Below are 16527 nucleotides of genomic sequence, written 5' to 3'. Positions count from 1 at the left end.
TTAAAGCGCTCCATGTCTTAGGACCTGGGTATGTACGAGATCGCCTTCTGCCACCGATAGCCTTCCACCAGCCAATACGTTCCCACAAAGAGGGACTCCTCAGGGTGCCATCGGCCAAACAATGTCGACTGGCGACACCCGGGGGAGAGCCTTCTCTGTGGGGGCACCTGCCCTCTGGAACGAACTGTCCCTGGAGATTCGCAGGATCCCCAACCTACGTGCCTTTCACCGTGCCCTTAAGACTCTTTTGTTTCAACAGGCCAGGCTGGCTTAGAAATTGAATTTTATTTATTTATTTATTTATTATATTTCTATACCGCCTTTCTCCCGTAGGACTCAAAGCGGTGTACAGTCAAGAAAAATATAGACACACAAACATCATAAAATTGCTAATTAAAATTATTACTTAGTTTGGCCAATTAAATAAAAACCCAGAATTAGATAACATTTAAAAATCATTCACATGTTCATATGTTTAGCCCCGCCTGTTGGAACATCAGGGTCTTGAGGGCACGGCGGAAAGCACGGAGATCAGGGATATTCTGTATCTCCGAGGGCAGTTCATTCCAAAGGATTGAAGCCCTCACAGAGAAGGCCCTCCCCCTGGGAGTCGCCAGTCGACATAATTTGACTGATGGTACCCTGAGTAGTCCCTCCCTGTGAGAACGAACTGGTCGGTGGGAGGCTATTGGTGGCAAAAGACGGTCTCGTAGGTACCCAGGTCCTAAGCCATGGAGCGCTTTAAAGGTGATAACTAACACCTTGAATCGCACCTGGAAGACCACCGGGAGCCAGTGCAGCTCACGTACGAGAGGTGTTACATGGGCGTAACGAGCTGCGCCCATAATCACCCGCGCGGCTACATTCTGGACCAGTTGGAGCCTCCGGGTGCTTTTCAAGGGGAGCCCCATGTAGAGAGCATTACAGTAGTCCATACAGGAGGTAACTAGGGCATGAGTGACCGTGCGCAAGGCATCCCGATCCAGAAAGGGACGCAACTGGCGGATCAGGCAAACCTGATAAAAGGCACCCCTGGCCACGACAGTCAAATGAACTTCTAAAGATAGCCGTGAATCCAGGAGGACACCCAAGTTGCGGGCCCTCTCTGTGGGGAGCAAGATCTCATCCCCTATTGTCAGTGATGGTACCAGCTGACTATACCGGGACGCCGGAAGCCACAGCCACTCGGTCTTGGAGGGGTTGAGTCTGAGCTTGTTTCTCCCCATCCAGATCCGCACGGCCTCCAGGCAACGGGACATCACAGCAAGGGCATCATTGGGGTGGTCTGGGGTGGAGATGTATAGCTGTGTGTCATCAGCATACTGATGAACACTCACCCCGAAACCACGGATGATCTCGCCTAGCGGTTTTACATAAATGTTAAACAGAAGGGGTGAGAGGACTGACCCTTACAGCACCCCACAAATAAGGTGCCTAGAGGTTGACCTCTGCCCCCCTGCCAACACAAACTGCGAACGGTCAGAGAGGAAGGAGGAGAACCACCGAAGCACGGTGCCCCCTATTCCTAACCCCTCCAGCCGGTGCAGTAAGATACCATGGTCGATGGTATCAAAAGCCGCTGAGAGATCTAATAGGACCAGGATAGAGGAGCAACCTCTGTCCCGAGCCCTCCAGAGATCATCCACCAACGCGACCAATGCCGTTTCCGTGCTGTATCGTGACCTGAAGTCCGACTGGAACGGATCCAGATAGACAACTTCATCCAGGTATCGGGGTAGTTGTCGCGCCACCACACTCTCAACAACCTTCGCCACAAGCGAAGATTGGAGACTGGACGATAATTTGATAATATAGCCGGGTCTAGGGAAGGCTTCTTGAGGAGGGGCTTCACAACCGCCTCTTTCAAGGCGGCGGGAAAGACACCCTCACTCAGAGAAGCATTTATAATCCCCCGGAGCCAGCCTCGTGTAACCTCCCGGGAGGCCAGTACCAACCAGGAGGGACACGGGTCCAATAAACATGTGGCAGCGTTAAGCTTGCCCAGAATCCTGTCCACGTCCTCAGAAGTCACAGAGTCAAACTCTTCCCAGATAACGCTCTCAAGACCTGCCCCCGTCTCCTCCCCTGGATCTACCCAATCGGAGTCCAGGCCTTCCCGAATCTGAGCAACTTTATCATGCAGGAATTGTACAAAATCCTCAGCTCGACCCTTTAAGGGATCTTCCTGTACCCCCACCTGAAGTAGGGAGCGGGTCATCCTAAACAGTGCGGCTGGGCGGTTCTCTGCAGATGCAGTAAGAGCGGAGAAGTAGCTAGACTTCGCCGCTCTGATCGCCACTAGGTAAGTCTTAATATAAGATCTCACCTGTGTTCGGTCAGATTCAGATTGGCTTGTCCTCCAATCGCTCTCCAGGCATCTTTTCCGACACTTCATCTCTCTCAGCTCCTCGGAAAACCAAGGAGCTAGACGAGATCGGCATCGGGTCAGAGGCCGCAAAGGCACGACGTGGTCCAAGGCCGCAGTAGCCGCCCTGTCCCAGGCGACCACCAGGTCCTCAGTTGAGTCGTGAGCCAGAGTCTCAGGAAATGGCCCAAGCTCCATCAGGAACCTTTCGGGGTCCATCAGGCGCCTGGGACGGAACCATTTGGTTGGTTCCGTCTCCCTGCGGTGGGTGGAAGTGACTTGAAAGTCCATGTGAAGGAGAGAATGATCAGACCATGACAAGGGCTTGATGTCTATATCCCCTATTCTTAGATCATTCAGCCACTGATCAGAGACAAAAATCAAGTCCGGAGTGTGATTCCCAAGTGGGTGGGGCCTTGAACTATCTGGGTCAGGTCTATGGCCGTCATGGAAGCCATGAACTCCTGAGCCGTCTCCGACATCTCACCAGTGGATGGCAGGTTAAAATCCCCCATAACAATAAGTCTGGGGGTTTCCACCGCCACCCTGGCTATAATGTCGAGCAGCTCAGGCAGGACCGCTGTTACGTGGCAGGGAGCCAGGTATGCAATCAGTAGGCCCATCTGAATTCCCCGACCCCACTTCACAAGGAGTGACTCACATCCGGCTATCTGAGGAACAGTGGCCTCCCTCGGGCAAAGACTTTCTCTAATGATTTCTGCCACTCCCCTACCCCTTCCCTGAGTCCTTGGCTGATGGAATGCACGGAAACCTGGCGGGCACATTTCCACAAGGGGAACTCCTCCCTCCTGGCCTAACCAGGTCTCCGTAATCCCTGCCAGGTCAGCACCCCCCTCTGAAATAAGATCATGAATGAGGGGGGCTTTATTTACCACTGACCTGGCATTACATAACATCAGCCATAGACCCAGGGTCTGAGACTCTGAACAACCTGGGAAACGAGCAGTGCTTATGGGGTCGGAGTGGGCAATCGCTCGTAAACAACGAGTGCGCACTCCCGAAACATAATATGGCCCCCTGCAGCCGTCATATCTGCCCCTCCCACTTACTATACTAATGCCCATCGCTTCATCCCCCTGCATGAATTTTAATTGGGTGTTTGTAGTTTTTAATAGAAGGGCCAAATTTTTATATATTTTAAATTGTTTTTAAATTTTATGGTATATGTTTGTTTTAATATGGCTATACACCGCCCTGAGTCCTTCAGGAGAAGGGCGGTATAAAAATTTAATTAATAATAATTTATTTTATTTATTTTATTTTATTAAATTTCTCTACTGCCCTACTCCCGAAGGACTCAGGGTGGTGAACAGCCACAGGATAAAACACATAAATACAAAAATTTAAAATAGAATAAAAATGAATTAAATAATTTGGCTGAACAAATTTAAAATACCTCAAAATTTAAAAACAAATTAAAATTTACATTTAAAAAGGGGAGAATATTTAGGCCAGGCCAGCTTGATGAAATAAAAAAGTCTTAAGCGCGCAATGGAAAGTGCGCAGATTCGGGATCCTCCGTATCTCCAGGGGGAGCTCGTTCCAGATCGTAGGTGCCCCCACAGAGAAGGCTCTCCCCCTAGGGGCCGCCAGTCGACATTGTTTGGCCGACGGCACCCTGAGGAGCCCCTCTCTATGGGAGCGTACTGGCCGGTGGGAGGCTATTTGTGGTAGCAGGCAATCCCGTAGGTAACCAGGTCCTAAGCTTTAAAGATGATAACCAAAACCTTGAAGCACACTTGGAAGACCACCGGGAGCCAGTGCAGCTCGCGCAGGAGAGGTGTTACATGGGAACTCCACATCGCTCCCATAACCACCCGCGTGGCCACAATCTGCGCCAGTTGGAGCCTCCGAGTGCACCTCAAGGGGAGCCCCATGTAGAGAGTGTTACAATCGTCCAGACGAGAGGTGACGAGGGCATGAGTGACTGTGTGTAGAGAGTCCCAATCTAGAAAGGGACGCAACTGGAGGATCAGGCGAACCTGATGAAAAATCCTCCCGGTCACGGCCGTCAAGTGCTCTTCTAAAGACAGCCGTGAATCCAGGAGGACGCCCAAGTTGCGAGCCCTTTCCGTGAGGGCCAATGATTCGCCCCCAATAGCCAGCGATGGCACCAGCTGACTATATCGGGACGTCGGAAACCACAGCCACTTGGTCTTGGATGGGTTGAGCCTGAGCCTGCTTCTCCCCATCCAGATCCGTATGGCCTCCAGGCACCGGGAAATCACTTCAAGGGCATCGTTGGGGTGGTCCGGGGTGGAGAGTTACAGCTGGGTGTCGTCAGCGTACTGATGGTACTTCATCCCGAAACCACGGATGATCTTGCCCAGCGGCTTTACATAAATGTTGAACAAAAGGGGCTAGACGACCGATCCCTGTGGCACCCCACATATGAGGGGCCTCGGGGTCGACTTCTGCCCCCCTGTCAACACAGACTGCGACTGGTCAGAGAGAAAGGAGGAGAACCACCATAGTATGGTGCCTCCCACCCCCAACTCTTCCAACCGGTGCAACATGATACCATGGTCGATGGTATCAAAAGCCGCTGAGAGATCTAACAGGACCAGGACAGAGGAGCAACCCCTGTCCCGAGCCCTCCAGAGATCATCAACCAACGTGACCAATGCCGTTTCCGTGCTGTACCCAGGCCTGAAACCCGACTGGAACGGATCCAGATACGACGTTTCATCCAGGTACTGGGGAAGCTGTCGCGCAACCACACTCTCAACAACCTTCGCCACAAAGCGAAGGTTGGAGACTGGACGATAATTAGCCAATACTGCCGGGTCCAAGGAGGGCTTCTTGCGGAGAGGCCTCACCACCGCCTCCTTCAAGGCGGCGGGGAAGACACCCTCACCCAATGAAGCATTTATAATCCCCTGGAGCCAGCCTCGCATCACCTCCCGGGAAGCCAGCACTAACCAGGAGGGACACGGGTCCAACAAACATGTGGTTGCGTTCAATCTACCCAGAATCCTGTCCATGTCATCTGGGGCCACAGGATCAAACTCATCCTAGATAACATTCTCAAGACCTGCCTCTGTCACCCTCGCTGGACCTACCCACTCAGAGTCCAGACCTTCTCGAATCTGAGTTATTTTGTCATGCAGATACTGAACAAAATCCTCGGCTCTTCCCTCCAAGGGGTCCTCCCGCGCTTCCTGGTGGAGCAGGGAGCGGGTCACCCTAAACAGGGCGGCCGGGCGATTATCTGATGATGCAATAAGAGCAGCAAAATGAGTACCTTTTGCTGCTTTTATCACCACTAGGTAATTCTTAATATGAGATCTTACCAGTGTCCGGTCCGATTCAGAAAGACTAGCCCTCCAACTACTCTCTAGGCGTCTTTTCTGGCGCTTCATCTCCTTCAGCTCCTCAGTGAACCAAGGAGCCAGGTGAGATCGGCGCCGGGTCAGAGGCCGCAAAGGCACGACTCAATCCAGAGCTCCAGTGGCTGCCCTGTCCCAGGCAGCCACTAGGTCTCCAGTCGAGGCGTGAGCCAGATCCTCAGGGATTGGCCCAAGCTCCATCTGGAACCTATCAGGTTTCATCAGGCGCCTGGGGCGGTACCATCTTATTGGTTCCGCCTCCCTGCGGCGGGGTACCGCAGTTCGAAGGTCAAGGCGAAGGAGAGAGTGATCCGACCATGACAAGGGCTCGATGACTATGTCCCCTATCTCAAGATCACTCAACTACTGTCCAGAGACAAAAACCAAGTCCAGTGTGTTTCCCCCCATGTGCATAGGGCCATGAATTAGCTGGGTCAGGTCCATGGCCGTCATGGAAGCCATGAACTCCCGAGCCACCTCAGACGCCTCACCCACAGACGGCAGGTTAAAATCCCCCATGACCATAAGTCTGGGGGTATCAACCGCCACCGCAATGATAACGTTGAGTAGCTCGGGCAGGGCTGCTGCCACGTGGGAGGGAGCCAGGTACGTGATCAGCAAACCCATCTGAACCCCATGGCCCCACTTCACAAGGAGGGACTCACAGCCGGCCGTCTGAGGAACAGTGGTCTCCCTCGGCCTAAGGCCTTCTCTAATAATAACCGCTACTCCCCCGCCCCTCCCCTGTGACCTCGGCTGAAGGAATGCATGGAAGCCTGGTGGGCACATTTCTACCAGAGGGATCCCTCCCTCCGGGCCCAACCAGGTCTCCGTAATACCTGCCAGGTCCGCTCCACCCTCCTGAACAAGATCACAAATGGGGGAGGGGGCTTTATTTACTACAGACCTGGCGTCTGTATAATAATAATAATAATAATAATAATAATAATAATAATAATAATAATAATAATAATAATAATAATAATAATAATTTATTTATTTATTTATTTATTTATTTATTTATTTGATTATTTTTACTTTTAAGAGCATAATCTTTTGAAGGAAGCTTATAGAATAAACATATTAGCATAGTATAATCATTTTCAATATAGTTAGCTCTTCAAGCCAGTTCCAAGTATGACACACTTTTAAAATACCCTCAGCAAATATCATTCAGTTAAAATTCAAAAAACACAAATGTAAGGTTTGAAATCCTCTTAAGAGCAACCACAGCTGCCATTTTTGCTGGAAGAAATCTATAAGTTAAGGGCTATCACCCAGAAGCTGAATCAGATTCTCAGTCCTACAAAACTTTATGAGTTTTTATAAAATGTCAAGATACCTTGGACGTTAAGCTACTAATACAGCAGCTTCACACTGGGCGTGAAGTTTTTTTAGTCCTCATGAATCACTTGTGTAGTCACTCCACTGATGGGAGCACTAGGTACACAAATATATAAAACTGACAGATGCATGTATAAACATGACAAGGCAGCATAAGCCACTCTAACAAACTAGCTGCCACTCCTCCCACACATCATTTCACAGATTTGTTCTAAGGTTGGAACAAATGGGTCCATTTAAGCTTCTGTGTTTAAAGACTGGCTGGCTGCTCTTTGATCAAGGGGAGGGGATTTTCTTTGAAGAGTTTGCTTGTAATCTGCTCCTTCTACAGTGTTCCATTTGTTGCATTTTTACAAGCTCCCCCCACAACATGTCCACATCTTCAGTAACTCTATGACAGTTGAGAAAACAGGTGGCAGAAAGGATAACCAACCATTCCTTGAGCCAGAAAACACCTCTTCCCCCTTGACTGGTTGCCATCTCTGCCAGTTGTCAAAATTGCCTATTTCAACACTCACACAGGTGATGACTTCAAAGCCTGTCTCTTCCTCCACATTGGCAGCTGCTGAGTCACCAAGTGAATGGTGGGTGAGCCCATCTTCCTGGTGCAGAGCTCCACGGAAGAAATTGGTAACTTTGGAGAAGCCGCCAAACGTGGCAGCATAAGGATCCTGCAGGAATCGCTAGGAGGAAAAACAACCACAACGTGTTTATAGCTACAGGTAGTCCTCACTTACTGCCTCTTTTAGCAACCATTTAAAGTTACGACAGTGCAAAAAAACAACAACAACAACTTTGCAACCAACAAGCATTTACAACCACTGTAGCATACCAGTCATGTGATCGCCGTTTGTGTGCTTCACAACTGGCTTGCAATAAGCACAGTTATTACTGTGTTATTACAGTTATTACTTCTCTATCACAGAGAAGGTGGAAGTAAAATCATTAAGTCACAGTCACATGACGCTTCATTTAGCAACTGTGGCGCTTGGCAATAAAGTTGCCAGTCCCAATTTTGGGTCGCTAAGGGAGGACTACTTGTTAAACCTCACTGCATCAAATGCATGTTGCATATTATTCATAGCGCCTAATTAATCTGTGGTCTAGGAGTGTCTGGCGCTAATCATCTCAGCAGTACCCATGTATCTGAAACTCTGCAGTTAGTAGTCAGGATATAATTGCAGCCCTCTCCAATATAGTTTACTTTCTTCCAGTGTAAATAGCAGCTGGTGGTGTGAATAGCTGCCGAAGTGGCTAAACCTCTTTTTCAACTATCAGTCTATAATCCACTTCTTGAAACCTGAACTCAAATCATGTTTGCCCAGAACCTGATGGTGCAGCTTCACACACTCAATCGTTAAGAGAGGAACAGAATCCTGATCACATGAAGTGTTAATACTGCTTTATAAAACTTTGGTAAGACCACATCTGGAATCCTGCATCCAGTTTTGGTTATCATGTTATAAAAAAAGATGTTGAGACCCTGGGAAGAGTGCAGAGGAAAGCAGCAAAGATGATTAGGGGACTGGAGACTAATGAAGAACAGTTGCAGGAATTGGGTATATCTAGTCTGGTGAAAAGGAGGGCTAGGGGTAATATGATAGCAGTATTCCAATATTTGAGGGACTGCCACCACAAAGAGGAGGGGCTCAACTTATTTTCCAAAGTACTAGAAAGCAAGACAAGAAGCAATGGATGGAAACGAACCAAGGAAAGAAGCAACTTAGGACTAAGGAGAAATTTTCTAACAGTGAGAACAATTAACCAGTGGAACAACTTGCCTCCAGTAGTTGTTGGTGCTTCATCACCAGAGGCTTTTAAGAGACTGGACAGCCATTTGTCTGAAATGGTATAGATCTGCTTGAGCAGGGGGTTGGACTAGAAGACTTCCAAAGTACCTTCCAATTCTGATGATGTTCTATGTTCTATAATTTCTAGTTCTATGAAATCTTTGTAAATATTTTTCTTATACACCATTTTTGGATGCAGGAGTTGAAAAGCATAGTACGAATAAAAATATCCAGCCTGCTTGAGTTTTCAAAAGATCAAAGACACAGTTCTGGATTCTCACTTGCTGCCTTATTGTCTAAACCCAGTGTTTCTCAACCTGGGCAACTTTAAGATATCTGCACTTCAACTACAAGAACTCCCCAGATATCATGGCTGGCTGAGGAATTCTGGGAACTGAAGTCCAAACATCTTAAAGTTGCCAAGGTCGAGAATCACTGATCTAATATATTAAACTAATTTCACATCCCTGCTTAAGAGTATGCACAACACCTTTATTGAACATTTGATCCCTTTTGGTTCAAAATAATGCACAAAACTGTTCCCAAAACATTCCTAAACCAAGGCTTCTGCCTGAAAAAAAAACCCATATTAACAGCTTGTCTTTTTTTCCACAAAGCCTCATTCTGCTTTTAGTTTTCCTTCATTCCTTTTCCAGAGTATGTGACTCCAGGTAAGGTCCTTCAGAAAACAGTCTTACCGATACTAGATTTGATGAACTGTCATCAAAGAGTTGAAGCTCATCAAAGGAATGAGAAAGAGCATCTGAGTCATGTGTATAAACCAGGTAGAGCCGAGAATCTTTGGGGGAGCTACAAGAAAGAAAAAAAAGGAAATAAAAATGGGTTTTTTAAAAAAAAAAGTCTGGAAGAGCATTTCCACACTGCAATAAATTGTCGGGTGCATTATGTATTTTTTTTCATTGTTTACAAGAATTAAAATCATCGTAGTATAAAAATGCAGATGAAAATAAAGATGACAGGAAAATGGGAAAGAAAAAGGAAAGAAAGTTGTAGGGCAAAGGGGGAAAAGAAAGTGAAAGCACTGAATTCTAACTTTTTACAGTACAGGAAAGTACAGGTAGTCCTTGACTTACGACTCACTGTTAAGTGAGATATTTGTTAAGTGGGAGTTTTGCCCCATTTACGACCTTTCCTGCCAATCATTGCAGTTGATAATTTAGTAATATGGTTGTTAAGTGAATCTGGCTCCCCCATTGATTTTGCTTGTCAGAAGATTACAAAGAGGCGCTCACATGACCTTGGGACGTAGCAGTGGTTTTAAGTATTAACCAAATGCCAAGCATCTGAATTCTGATCACACAATCATAAGGATGTTAGAAAGGTTGTGTGAAAAATGGCCATAAATCACTTTTTTTAGTGTCGTTGTAACTTTGAATGGTCACCAAATAACTGTTGTAAGTTGAGGACTACCTCTACAGAATAGAATTACAGTCTCAACTTTTTACTTTAGCAACTTAACAAGTACTAGCCATTTCTATAAAAGCAAATTATATTAACTGGCATCAAAAATTCATTTTTTTCTGTCTCGAGCACAAAATCTAGACACAGTTTCCAAGTAGAAACAACGCTGGATATGTTTATTAAAATAGTCAGTTTTGCCATTTCTGCAAGCACCATCATTTTTTCATCCATTCTCCGGTTTTGGGATTGGTGCATCTTTCCATTTCTGTGCATACAGAATTCTCACTGCTGTCAAACAAACATTCCAAATTTTTTTTTCTAACCCATTTGTTAAGAAATGGCTATTATCTAACTAGTTGGTCAGGCAATATATAAACTATCAATGCATGTTTGTCAAAAGGTATTACATTGCTTTAAGACTGTATTGCATCATCCTGTATCCTCATTGGCTAAGCTCTGTAGCCAATGTACTTAAGGAGAAGCCTGAATCATCCCTTGTGGACACTACACCATTTTACCTGCTTATTTGCTGTTATTCTCTACCTGTTCTCTCTCCATGATCACTGTTTGATCATTGCTACTTGTAGCTTTCTACTATTTATTGAATGTTTTAATTAATTAATTTATTTATTTAATTTGATTTTATGCCGCCTTATCTCCATAGGACTCAGGGCGGCTCACAACAATTAAAATCAAACCAGATAAAAACATATTAAAATACAAATTAAACGTATGTTAAAACTCATTAAAATAATCAAACCCCATCAGTCCAGGCTGGGTGATTTAAACAGCCATGTCTTTAGTTCGCGGCAGAAGGTGCGAAGGTCAGGGGCCAACCGGAGCCCCAGGTGGTTCCAAGGGTGGGCGTGCCCACAGAGAAAGCTCTACCTCTGGGGGCCACTAGCCGACATTGTCTAGCCGACGGCACCCTGAGTAAGCCCTTCCTGTGAGAACACACTGGGCGATGGGAAGCTGTTCCTGGTTGCAGATGGTCCGACAAATATCCTGGGCCTAAGCCATGTAGGGCTTTATAGGTCATCACCAGCATCTTGAAACTCACCCGGAGGGCAACCGGCAACCAATGCAAGTTGCGCAGGAGAGGTGTAATATGGGAGTATTGGGACCCTCCCATCACAACCCACGTGGCTGCATTCTGTACCAGCTGAAGCTTCCGAGTGGTCTTCAAGGGCAGCCCCAAGTAGAGAGCATACTGAACTTGTTCCTGCTTGAAACTCAAGAAGAACTGTTTTATTGTGTAATGACAACAACTGGTAAGACGACTTTGTACTTGGAATATCCCTGAACTGATATTTTAACTATCGCCTTATCTATGTATGACTTGGATTGTTATTGGACTTTGCTTGACTTTTTCCTAAAAGTAAAAGACTACCACAACTCAGTGTGTCAGTATATTAACTGTGATTATTCATAAACACTCTCAGCCGTTTTCATGTGCATACTCAAGGGGTACTCTGCTCCATAACCCATAACATCGGTTATGAGCCAAGAATATCTTTAACACCATTGTGTCCATAATTTAGTATAAAGTCCTTCTGGAACTATTCTGCTTCTAACTACAGCTGGAGATTCCTATATTTTAACTGTTTTTTGCAACGCAAAGAAAACTAGCATGTTGGAAAAATTACTTTTGCTTTACTATTTCCCTTAAATAATATAGAGCAAGGTCACTTTACTTTATACACAGGAACAAGACTATGTAATTAGAATGCTTAGAAATTGCATTTCTCTTATAAAAAAGTCTATAAGGTGTGTAATATGCTATCTTCTGTACTGATCTGGAGTACATAGAATGGTCTCTACAATTTAAGACTAATTCTTATTCAGTTGTGAAGAAACAATTTGATTCATTTGAAAAGGACAGGGAGAAAGGTCACTCCCATAGTCACCAAGCATGGCATCTTAATAATGCCCATTAGATGACTACAAGAAATCTCAAACTTCCGGTGGCACCGCAGGCGTCGGCGGCAGCTCCTTTGGGAGCGCTAACCTCCGCGATTTCGTAAAGCCGCTAAAGCAGCGAAAATCAGCTGTTCTAGCGGCTCGGAACTTTCCCCTTGGGAGAAGAGGGGAAGGCGAGCAGGCAGGTGTGGGTAGAGCTCCCCAAGACCCCTAGGATTAATCCTGGGGCGCAGAGGGTAAGAGCTCCCCAAGCACCTGAAGAAGCTCCGGATCCGGGACGTGTCTGTTTTTTAACAGAACAAGGCGCCGCGACCACCCCTGCGAACTAAATGATTTCACAGCGATTGGACGTAAAGCAGGCAGAGCAAGACAGGAGAAATCAAAACTGCAAGTACTAAACTTTAACTCTAATAAATTACCACTTCCTTCGGAGCTTGAGATGGGAGAAAGTTAAAAAAGATGGTGCTGAGATGCTTAAGGGCGTGAAACCGAAAGTTAAAAGAGAAAGTGCTTGTTAACGCTCATTAACGCTCGTTAACGCTGTCAGTACCTCTTAAAAGACTTTGTTGGGGAATTTTGAGGATTGGAAATTAAAGAATACAATATTGACTTATCAATAAGCCATAATAATTATTAAGGACTAAGATTAAGAAGACCTGTTAGTTCTGCTGAGTGGTTGGTGGGCAAGTGTTGGAGATGGCTGCGAAGCAAATAAAAACTGTTGTGACTAAAAGTGCGGGGACTTCTCCAGCTCAAACATCAAAAATGCAGTCTTTGTTAGCCCCACTAGATATACAAACACTGACACTAGAAGTTCTTCAGGGAGCTTTAAAGAAACTGACTACTGAATTGTCTACTGATTTGGAAGAAAAAATCACACTCCGTTTTGAGGAAAAAATTAAAGGAGTGTCTGAGAATTGCTTGAAATTAAAGAAACAATTCAAACCCAAAATGATGCAATAAGAGAAGATATTGTGGAAGCATTTAAGGGACTGGTGGGTCATGTTACATCATTGGAAGAAAGGGTGGATGAAATTGATCAGTTTAATTTGAATGTGGAAGCTAAATTGGGGGAGGCTCAAAACAAGATGGAAAAGGCAGAAGCAGAACTCATAATGACACAATACAGAGCGATGGAATGGGCAGTAAGGGTCAGAGGCTTGAAAGAAAATAACCAGGAAAATCTCAGAGAGATTTTTGCAGAAGCCCTTGCTCAGTTTACTGGAAAGTCTAAAGCAGAGTGTGACTGGCAAATAGACAAAATTTATCACGTTAATTCATGGATTGCCAGGCAGAGACAATTACCAAGAGATATTGTGATTTACTTTATCACAATAGGAGAACAAGAAATGGAGTTTTACAAGTCTCTTATAAGAAGAAACTTCAAGTGTCAGGACAGGAGGTTTCAGTAATGAAGGGAATTCCCCCAAAAATGTTGAGATCTCGAAAGGACTATGCATTTTTAATTGATGAACTTAGAAGGCGTCAGTTGCAGTACAGATGGGAAGGTCCAGCCGAATTAGTGGTGAATTATTTGGGTGAGAGACATCGTCTCAACTCAGTTTGTAAGGCAAGAGATTTTTACACTACCATACTAAAGGCTGGAAACCCACCATCTCCAGATGTCAGAAGAAGGAAAGAACCAGGAGAGGTCAGAAAGGGGGAAAAGGAAATTATGCAGGCACAAGCTCAAGGAGATGTTTTGACTACTCAACAAGAATTATTGCAACTCTCAGAGGATGTTCAACTTTTGGATTTATTTGAAAAAATGGAAGACCCCAAGGATCAAAGACAAACTCGAGCAGCAACCAAACGTAAAGAACAAGAATTAAAGAAGCAACAAAGTCAAATAATAACCCAAGAAATTGCAACTACAAATATGGAAGCTGTGGGAGGAGCTAGACCGAAGAGGAAATTCCAGGAGGACTTCCAGTCAGTGCTCCATAAACTTTCAGGGGCCAAGGATGGCAAATAAACTTTTGACCTGGAATGTTAATGGCCTAAACTCACCACAAAAGAGAAAGAAAATATTTCACTATTTGAAACAGTTTAAAAATGATGTAATCTGCTTGCAAGAAACACATATTAGAACAAGTGATCAGAAATACTTAATAAATGCTAGACTGGGCAAACACTTTGTTGCATCAGCTCCTGAGAAGAAAAATTGTATAGTTATATACCTAAGAACAGATTAATGGCTAAATTAATTTAATGGCTAAATTAATTGAAGCAGATCCACAAGGAAGATATATAATGATTGAATTATTAATAGAAGGGAAGAAAATACTTTTAGTGGGAGTATATGCACCTAATCAACAACAAGAGAAATTTTATAAACTTTTGCATAAAAAATTAATACAAATGGGTTATAAATTATGTATAATGATGGGTGATTGGAATGGCGTATTGGATACTAAAAAAGACAAAAAGACCCTTTTTCCAAATGTTCAAACACGGGCTAAATTGCCTAAATCTTTTTTTGACATGATGGATGATATGGAGTTGAGAGATATATGGCGTGAACGAAATTTTAAAGCACAGGATTTTACTTTTTTTTCTGATAGGCACCAATCTTTTTCTAGAATTGATTTTATACTAATTACAAATGATTTTCTTTCCAGGGTAAAGAAGACGAAAATATGTCCAAGAACTTTAACAGACCATAATCCGGTGTGGATGGAATTAGAGTTTGGGGAGGGGTCTAGGAGATCTTGGAGATTGAATGAAAACTTATTTCGATACGAGGCAAATGTGATAGAATGTAAAAAGTTAATGAAAGAATTTTTTGTTTTAAATATGCATAAGGGTACACCTGTGGAAATGGTATAGGATGCAAGTAAAGCATATATGAGAGGAGTTTTAATAAATTTGAATAATTCCTACAGACGTAGACAGGGGAAAAAACGGAGGGAATTGGAAGAGGAAATAAAAAAGAAGGAACAGGCGTTAGTGGATAAACCAGATGACAAGAATATAAAAGAAGCCATTACAATATTGCGAGGACAGTTTAATATGTTGATGTCAGATCAAGTTGCAACGAACTTGCAATATGCTAAACATAATATTTTTTGTAATGCAAATAAACCAGGCAGGTGGTTAGCATACATGTTAAGGAAAAAACAAAAATCTCATACAGTAGAAAAAATAGAGTATAAAGGAGACTTCCGGTTGGCTCCGCACGCTTCGAGACGCTCCTCCGTGAGCGCTCGATCCCTGGTACCGTAAAAGCCTCCAGAACAGCAGAAAAACAGCTGTCTGGAGGCTGGAAACCCTCTCCCCAGGCAAAGGGGAGAGAGGAGAGCCGACAGGCGGAGGTAGAGCCCCCCAAGTGCCCTAGGAGAACTTCTGGGGCGCAAAGGGTAGAAGCCTAGAAGCCTGTCAATCTGCTCCGGACCTGGGTCAGCTCTGCTAATTAGCAGAGCAAGAAGCTGCGACCAATTCTGCTAAATACAAATGAGGGGAACTACAACATCCTGAATTGCTGCAGGCAGAACAAGCCAGGAGAAGTCAGACTGCAAGTATTTAACTGAACTCCAATATTTACTGCCTCCTTCGGAAGTAACAATTTAGTAAATTTGCATCAAAATGGCGACTGAAGCTTGAAAAGGGCGTGGAGAACGAAAGTTAAAGGAAAGTTTCGTTTCGTTGGAAGCCTCTTGCTTGAAAAGAGCTTTTGTAATGAGAGAAGGAGGATTTTAAGACATCAGTTTAAGATTGGAGAAAACCTTTGACTTTGAAGAACTTTTCGTTTTGGCTTCTGACTAAAATATAAAGATTAATTTAACCTAAACTGAGAATGGCCTCAAAACCTGTAAATACTGTTTCCACTAAAGGAACTAGGAGTGCTGGAAGTTCCCCAGCTCACACTTTTAAAATGCAAGCCTCTGCACCCCCAACAGACCCACAGACTTTAACGATTGAAATGATACAAGAAGCCCTAATAGCTACACAGACTAAACTTGCTACTGTGATTAACGAAAAAATTAATGAAACTAATGAAAAAATACAGGCTGTTTCAGAGGACATTACAATTTGGAATCAGCAAATTAGGGAAGATATATTACTGGCATTTAAAGATTTGGCAGGCAATATTGAAATATTGGATGACAAAGTTGAAGAAATTAAGCAATCTACAGAAATTTTGGATAATAAAGTTGCAGAGACTCAGAATAGAATTGAAAGGGCTGAAATTGATGTAATCATGGTTCAATACAGGGATATGGAATTCGCTTTAAGAATAAGAGGGGTGAAGGAAAACAAACAAGAGAATTTGAAAGAAATGATGTCAGAGGCATTGGCACAGATGTTAGGGGAGAAGAAAGTGGAGTTAGGCTGG

General features: G+C 44.4%; 1 protein-coding gene across 4 annotated transcripts in view; it reads right to left on the bottom strand.

Moving 5' to 3' along the window:
• TBC1D17 (TBC1 domain family member 17) overlaps positions 1-16527 on the bottom strand; it is a 40090-nt gene that overhangs the window by 12677 nt on the left and 10886 nt on the right. For all 4 annotated transcript variants that reach the window (XM_034423318.3, XM_034423319.3, XM_087891884.1 and 1 more), the window contains exons 6-7: positions 9548-9659; positions 7578-7742 (exon numbers count right to left, since the gene is read on the bottom strand). In XM_034423318.3, coding sequence (XP_034279209.1) covers positions 7578-7742; positions 9548-9659 — 277 coding nt within the window. The remainder of the gene's footprint in view (positions 1-7577; positions 7743-9547; positions 9660-16527) is intronic.

This window comes from Pantherophis guttatus, chromosome 4 (genome assembly GCF_059756535.1).
Source record: "Pantherophis guttatus breed Tessera chromosome 4, ASM5975653v1, whole genome shotgun sequence".
Taxonomy (NCBI): domain Eukaryota; kingdom Metazoa; phylum Chordata; class Lepidosauria; order Squamata; family Colubridae; genus Pantherophis; species Pantherophis guttatus.
This window is presented reverse-complemented; position numbering and strand designations above follow the sequence as displayed.